The 8,118-nt window shown below is 44.5% G+C and overlaps 1 protein-coding gene across 2 annotated transcripts in view; it reads right to left on the bottom strand.

The window, feature by feature from the left end:
* FIGN (fidgetin, microtubule severing factor) overlaps window positions 1-8,118 on the bottom strand; it is a 124,879-nt gene that overhangs the window by 2,167 nt on the left and 114,594 nt on the right. For both annotated transcript variants that reach the window (XM_036421653.2, XM_045575379.1), the window contains one exon: window positions 1-7,019. This exon is cut by the window's left edge and continues 2,167 nt beyond it. In XM_036421653.2, the coding sequence (XP_036277546.1) occupies window positions 4,765-7,019 (2,255 nt within the window). In that variant the 3' untranslated portion in view covers window positions 1-4,764. The remainder of the gene's footprint in view (window positions 7,020-8,118) is intronic.

The raw sequence follows: 8,118 nt of genomic DNA, 5'->3' as shown, positions 1-8,118 counted from the left end.
AAACATCACACACACACACACACACACACACACACATACATGAGTGAGAGAGGTGACTTAAGTTTTAAACCTCGAAATAAACTTTTGCTTTTTTTTTGTATCATAAAGCAACAAGAAAGAATAAATGTGCTCCCAACCTTGGTGTACTACAGAACCACTTTATAAATATTTAACATTCTATAGGACTGATTCATATATTCTCACACAACTCTGTGGCAAGGCTGACCCATGCTGCCGACATTCTACATATCACGGAGACAGGGAGGTGAGATTTTCCTGCTTTCAGTCTAATTGTCTTTGACAATTGCAGTGCCTAGTGCTACCCTGCTTGTGTAGTATTTAAAAACAAGGGAAAGAGGAGAGACTTGTTCATTAAAGATGCAGCATCCCTGGTTCACACAAATGCATCTGGCAGGTTCAAAATCGAATGTCAACCAGAGGTCTTAGCAGAGTGTGAGATTCAGTTCATGTGTTGGTTAGTCACAAGTGCAGCTGATTTTGAATTCTGAAATACTGATAGCTCCATGTTTGCTAATGTGCTTTCTAGGAAAACCGGCAGGTGACTCAACAACAAAAGCTTTACTTTCCAAAAGAAAAATAACATCTTAAAACACTATAAATCATAAAGTGGCCATGTATATCTCTGCGCACATGAAGAAGAGAGGAAGTAAACAGTTGCTTCTGAATAATGTAAAATAGATGTTAGTTTTAAAGTTCAGATAGTGGTGGAAACGGCACACATACATACACACACACACACACACACAAACACACCAATTTTATATGTATATATATATATGTATATATATATATTAGAACTTTACTCTAGTGGCCTCAAAAGTTCAACAAACTGTGTCCCTTTCACTTTGCAAAATACATTTTCACTGATCACAATACCCAATTCTTGTTAAGAAACACGAGAATGGGATTGTAAGTATTATCTTCCTTCTTGGAGTTAGATACATTTTCAGAGAAATTACAAATGCCTCTAAAACATGTTTTCCAACTCACAAATATGTTTACATTTACAAAGACCTCTTGTAGGAATTAATTTGGACTCTTGGATGTAGTGTTTCTGAAAACTGCATAGCCAAGTATTATACTATGCAACCAATGTGGATTGACCTTGCTATTTTACATAGCATAGCCTCTGGATAACTTTTATCACTTGCCCAGATTGCGTTTGGCCTATGCATTTTAGTGGAATGCTTTATTTTCTCCATGATAGGTTTCAAATGCACAAGAAAACATTATACCCGTCTATCTGCATTTGAGTAGAATACAAACTGACTAATAGATAAACATTCAGTGTGAAAGTAAATAGCCTTAAAGTATACTGCCTTCACATTCCATTGATCAGCTCAGTCAGCAAAGTTTTCCATATTGTCACTAAATGTTCTAAATATTTTGGTGAGAAGCATGCCAGAAGTGAGTGTAGAGTATTTCCATTTGTGTCACACATAAGGTTATTATGAACTACCTCTTGAATTTCTATTGATCCTTCTGAAGTGGTTTTCTTCACTTCCTTTTTGTCCCATTTGGAAATGTTATTGCAGTTGTGAAGAAGAGAATTAGGGGCTGTTAAGTGAAAGGGCTCAAATCTCTCAGCCAGAAGGGAAGGGCTTTAGACTGGCTCCATTAACTCCTTAGCTTCATTAGTAGCCTCCTCCAAATTCTTAGCAAATTCAAAAGGAGGCCAAGAGCATGGAGCCCATTACTCAGTTGTACTATCACTGATGGTGCACATTCACTACAGAGGCTGTGGCCCCCATCCCCCACGCCATGCTCCAGAAGGGAGAGTCGAAAAAGAGCTCATTATTAGGCCAGTCCATAGAGGAGCTCATAATGCTGTCACGGTGAATCAAAGAATCGCAGGAGAGCTCTATCTACTCAAGGGTCAGTCTTATCTCCCCCATCAGATCTTCATTTCTTCATCATGCCCAATTTCTTATGAAATCAAATCCTAGAATTCAGGAGGCTATGTGAAATTCGCACACGAATTCAGCTTCTGCCTAAATACATGGATTTTTTGACCACTGATATCTCAAAGCAATGACTAAGTCACTTAAAGCTAAAAGCCAGTATGTCTGACCTTATTTTCAGTTTTATAAATGAGTGTAAAACATAATAGTGCAGTCATATATTTGGCATTAACTCTTACTAGCCACACACGCACAAAAAAAAAAAATGGATCGATATTGTATTTTCCAAAGTTGTCTAAGTAAGACTGGATTTATCAAAACTTGCCAGCTGCTTTCAAGTAAACACAGCATGTTGGCGGAAATGAAATGTAGTGTCTAAAAGACAGAAAATAGGCCAGTACTGTACAAAAGTAAACTTGTCAGTGAGATCAATACAGACCTACAAGTTAATGGGGATATTAGAATTTCCTTACAATAAGGGGTGTGCAGGGTAGAGCCAGAATACGATTGTAGCATTTATTCCCTTGTGAAAAGCAGAGGATGTATTTTTGTATCCTTAATGAAAGGCACTGCTTTTTAATGTGGGATATTTATATGTAAGCACAGTTTTAATTCCTAGGATGTCACAGTAAATTAAATTCTGGTTCATTTGCTCAGTTTTTAGCAATATGAAAATAATAAAAACAAGGAGTAATGGATCAAACAGCATAAAATTTCAGAAATATCATGACGTTCTCATTAGCTTTTTCTCTATGTTGTGTTTCAGAGAATTTTACATTGGGGATGAAATCAGTAAAAATATTTGGAGGGGAAACAAAAACAAAAACAGAAAGAACTTTCTTGGGGCTTCCCATTGCATTTATTCAAAGTTTTTTTTTTTAAAAAATGTACATCACTTTTGGAATACATAAAATGCCAGTGCTTTGCAACAGGTTGGTTACTGCATCTCTTGACTTAAAAAATGAAATAAAAAAAAAATAAAAAGAAAGGAAAAATACATTCAAAAAGCCAGGCTGTCTGCTTATGCATGGGCAGTGGCTTCGGAAAGCTGCAGCCTACACTGTGTCTGTTGAGAGGCATTGCCAGGCATCAGTCAGCTCTCGTTGAGAAGTTGCACAGAAAGCATACAGGAATACAAAGAACAACTTGGTGGGGAGCAGGAGAGGAATCCGAAATGATGAAAAATGCTACATACGCACTTGGGGTGGGAGCTAGAGTCAGGTAGACGTAAGCAGGAAGACGGATGTATTTGGAAACTAGATTTATGGGAAAAGAAAACAAAGTGACACGTTTGGCAAGCTATAGAGTGCGTGTGTGTGTGCGCGTGCGCGCACGCCTGTGTGTGTGTCCACTTCCAATTTTCTACTTTAATTTCCAAGAGAAATGTAACAAAACTGAGGTAGAAATGAATGTGGGAGCACTACAGTCCAGAAGAGTTTAAAATGAGAAGCAAAATCGCACTGACAAGAAAGCAGTCAAAAAGGAGGAAAAGGGATGTAGACGCTCTTTGTGGATACATATATGTAGATATATGTATATATATATAAAAGTTGGTCGGTTGTGTTTTGCATTTATTTATTTTGTTATTTGTTTGATTTGGTTGCTATCTTCCGCATTCTGATAAATAGCATGGCAAGCCTATGAAGCTAGATTAGTGAAGAGAATGACACCATTCCCAGCAGTTTTGAGAGAGAACTTGCAAACCACCACCACTCCCACCTATGCAGTAAAATGCAGTCCTAGTCTGTAGGTACCATGACCCTCAGGGTCCTAAACAGGTTTTGTGGCTGACTGTCCTAGACACTAACACAAACTGAGTTAAGTAGCTTTCCATTAACCAGTGTACCTTTTTATGAACATTTTCACTTCATTATCAAGGAGCAATGTACAAAGAACTCTTGCAGTTACTGACATAAAGAATTACTCTGCTCTGGTTAATTCCCCATAATTAGTAAAAGAACCTTTTAAAAAAAAATCCTTCCATTTCTACTTTAAATTGTAAATATTCAGTTGTATCACACTTCATTGTTTTTCTGGATACATTCAAAGTAATTTTCCTTGCTATTTTCCAATCGTTGAGGTAAACATACATTTTAATATAAAGTAACATTGAAGCCCATCCCATTACTCTCAGCAGTACATAGTGCTTTCAACACATTCCTTTGAGGTACTGTACAAATCACAATCGCTTTCCTGAGTTTTTGCAGACAAGAACACTAAAAGAAATGAACTGCAGAAAATTAAGGTCCAGATTACCGTTACCCTGTTTTACCTGTTCTTAGCTTAACACAGCAGAACAGACAGGATTGAGGAATACTGTTGCTCTTAACATGGCAAAAAATCTGGGTTTTCTGTCATAACGCAACCGTTCATCTCTTTAGTCCACTAATGTTTGAAGTTAAAGCTCTTTATATTAGCACATGCCACCAATGTAATTGTGAGGCAAACAAAAAAATAAAGCACCACTCCAGGCACTTGACAGCAACTAAATCTCGAGAACAGCAGAATGGAATCAACACACGAGGTTCATGTCCTTCCGAAGTCAACACACTTGCACCTTGCTCCTTGGTGAGTGTCGTCTGGCTTGAGCCCAACGGAGCATCCATGGATGCTCTCTGTCATCTGGGGCTTTCAGATCAGATGCTCTCACTCGATGCATGTGTTTCCCCCCCTCCAAACCTACCCTGATGCTAACGATACAACTTCATCCACCTCTCCCCCAGTATCCTTTGCAATTGAAACACTACTGGAAAGGGGCGCTATGCCCTGTGTAGCAGGTTTTGTGTGTGTGTGTGTGCCAACATTCATTACACTTTTTTTTTTTTCTAAAAAAAAGAAGTTATCACTGACTGCAACCAAACATTTTGTTCCACTCAACATACATATCAAGCTCTTTTTGAGATATGCTAGGCTGAATCTTGCAGAACGCATTTTCAAAGTCTTGGTACGTGACGGGCCTCAGCTGGCTGGGCATGATGGCCGAGAGGTCTGTGGCCGGCATGGCGTGGAGGGGGCCCACCGCCGCTTCCTGACACAAATGAGCCACGTCGAGTCCAGAGAAGCCTTCTGTGCGCTGGACGAGCAGTGCAAACTCCTTCTCGTTGAGACAGTAATTGTGCTGTGAGAGCAGTTGTACTATTATCTGGTGCCTCGCTGTGCTGTCAGGAAGTGGGATTAAAAGTCGTTTCATGAAGTACCTCCGGAGAGATTCGTCTATTTCCTCGGGTTTACTGGTGGCACAAATGACTACGATTTGGTCCTCAGCCGAAGTGAGTACAGTGTCCAGCTGCATCAGAAACTCGGTTCTCATCCGACTGACGGGACTGTGCTCCTCGCCCACTTGAGAGGAGAGGAGCAGGTCGATGTCGCTGACAAAGATCACGGAGGGCTGGCGACACCTGGCCACGAGGAAAGAGGCGTGGATGATCTTCTCTGCCTCCCCCAGCCACTTGGCGACGAGTCCGGAGCCGGCGATTTTGAAGAACGTGGCCCCCAGCTGACTGGCTATGCACCTGCCCAGTAACGTCTTGCCTGTCCCCCGAGGCCCGAACAAAAGGATGCTCCGAGGTAAGGCCGTCAGCCCGCTGAACGCGTCGGATCGCAGCACCGGCCACAACACCTCCTCTTTAATGACAGCCTTCACCAGGTCCAGGCCGGCGATGTCACTCCAGTCCACGGGGGGTCCCTGGGCGATGATCTCGTTGGTGACCAGGTCCAGGAGGTGCGTGTCAGTGTTCTTCAGTTGCTCGTCCACGGAGTGGTTGGATGAGGTAGCTGCACGGAGCCCAGAGCCTGGCATGGGGTGCGAGAGGAGCTGCCTGTGCTCGTCCCCGTGCTCGCTCATGACCGGCGGCGTGTACTTCCCGAAGGGCTCGCTGGCCCTGGAGCCCAGCGCGGTTTTAGCAGAGCTGTAGGAGGGCGGGGTCAGCGCCCGGCCGGACTGGCTGCTGAATTTCCTCTGCTGCTCAGAGGACAAGAGCTGCTTCGTTGGCTTAAACGCTAAGGATGATGCTTCAGCACTTCTGTCAAAGCCATTCCCCCGGTTTGAGTTTGAAATGCTGTTGTCGGGCATTCTGTACATGGGGCTCTGCGTGGATCTCTGTTGGCCATAGCTGTAATTTCCATAACTGGAGTCCATGTCGCCCTGCCCCGCCATATAGAAAGCTTTCCTTTTGAGGGAGCTCGCCGAACTGTTTGCCAGGGCAGAGGGCGCGATGGGTGTCAAGCCGTGACCCTGGTAGGTGTAGCCCGGGACCGTGGTAGGGGGCAAGGGGGTGGGAGCCGGGATTCCTGAAGGCAGGTATGCTGAGGGAGGAGGGGGCGCCCCCCCGGGGCTATACCCAGACCCCACAGCAGTCTGGGGGGGATAGCTAGCAGAGGGGTAGCTGTAACTGGAGAGGTTGGAAGTCCCGTTGTAGCCTGGGACCAGGGCGGGTGGCGGGGGAGGAGGCGGCGGCGGCTGGAGGAGCCCAGAGCTATGCAGAGGAGACGGATGAGGCGAGGGAAGTGCAGGTGCTGGCTGGCCACTGTACGTAGAATGCAAATAAGATCCGTTGTATCCGGGGGCGTATTCCTGAGAGGGAAGCCCTGCGTGGAGACTAGGTACAGTGTGGCTTCCACAGGTGCTGCTGGAATAGCTGGGTTCTGTCAGGTTGCTGGCCACCCCGGGAGAGCTCCCGATGCTCGCAGAGACATCTGCCGGAGGGAGGGCCGACCCGACCCCAGCTTTGCTGGCTGCGATCACGTCCGGGACGCAGTTCATGGGATACACGGCGTCCGAGTTCAAGGACGGCTGCCAGGGTTCGTTTTCATTTTTCCGACCGTTCACCAGTCCCGACGGTGCGTCCGAGTAGTTGCTGAGTACGGGTCGGTCCACGGGGCCCTCCAAGATGCCGGAGTACTTCTCGGCATACTTTTTGAGCAGGTTGGATGCAGTCAGGGCAGAGATGTCGTCGTTTGCCCAGGCGTACTGATAGGTGCGCTGCAAATGACCTCGGTAGGCTTCGACTTTGTGGGCAGGAGACCGTGTGGTCGAGGTGATGTCAAAGTGCTGCTCTGGCCACTGGGCATGCTCCGGCGTCCACTGCATCTTCAAGCCTGAGGGTGGGGGCGGGGGAAAAGTTAAGTGACTTAGATACTCATCAGAACTTCTTTGTTACCTATTATCATCTACCAATCATGTCAACATTACAAAGTATTCCCCCAGTTTATAACATCTGTCATAAGCTCTATAACATGCACACTTTAACATGGATTGAATTTCAGCCCTGTAAATAAAAAATAAAAAAATTCAAATGAACGCTCTGTAGAAGACCTAAATTTCCCCCCATTTTTAACTCATAGGCAAATGTATTTCTGGTAAGCCTATTAAGTCACTTGCTACACACACACAGAAACACACACACACACATATATATATATGTACACACACATTCCTGCCAAGTGAGAATTCAATCATAGGTTCTTACAATAAAATATGCACCCGTTTTAAATATCGAGCAAGTGACTGTATTAATGTGCAATGTGGTGCTATTCCGCCTCTTCCCATCGCAGTTTCTGTTTCAGGTTTTAGCCAATATAAAAATGAGACACAGCTGACAGATCCCATCTAGGATACCTCTCTTATTTGGTACTGAACACCTAGTTAGCACAGCATAATGCTCCCTGCACAGAACAATATGACACAGACAGAGCAGGTCATTCCATAATCCAACTCTCATCTAAAGTGGCCCACGACAGTTTCAAATCTGTTTCGTGGAGTGCAGCCAAGCAATCTCCCAGGCAGCGCTTCACCGCTCGCATCGCACAAAGCCCACAACTCGGTATGAATTACAACTGGCTCCTTTCCGCCTCTCAGTTCTGTTGTCGAGCCCCGGAAAAAAAAAGATACAGGCATCACTTGTCTGTCCGTCTTCTCGATAGCATTCCCCCTCCTTCTCTTACAATCCTTCTCTCTGCCTTAGAGGCTCCAAGCTACTGAGAGGAGAGAAGATTCTCTGTCTCTAGAGAGAGAGGTGAACAGGGGGATAAGAATAGAGAGAGAAGGAGAGGATCTGGATTCTAACTACATTTCCATGGGAAGCTGGAGCGGTACAACTCTGTAATGGCATGCTATGGGTAATGATAGCATCTGTGAGATTACTAACGGAAGCAAGGTGACCATGTGTTAAAGTATAACACAAGAGTATTTTCCCAC

The sequence above is a fragment of the Pipistrellus kuhlii genome, unplaced genomic scaffold (assembly GCF_014108245.1).
Source record: "Pipistrellus kuhlii isolate mPipKuh1 unplaced genomic scaffold, mPipKuh1.p scaffold_m20_p_7, whole genome shotgun sequence".
Lineage (NCBI taxonomy): Eukaryota > Metazoa > Chordata > Mammalia > Chiroptera > Vespertilionidae > Pipistrellus > Pipistrellus kuhlii.
The sequence above is the reverse complement of the archived record's forward strand: the minus strand, read 5'-3'. Positions and strand labels throughout refer to the sequence as shown.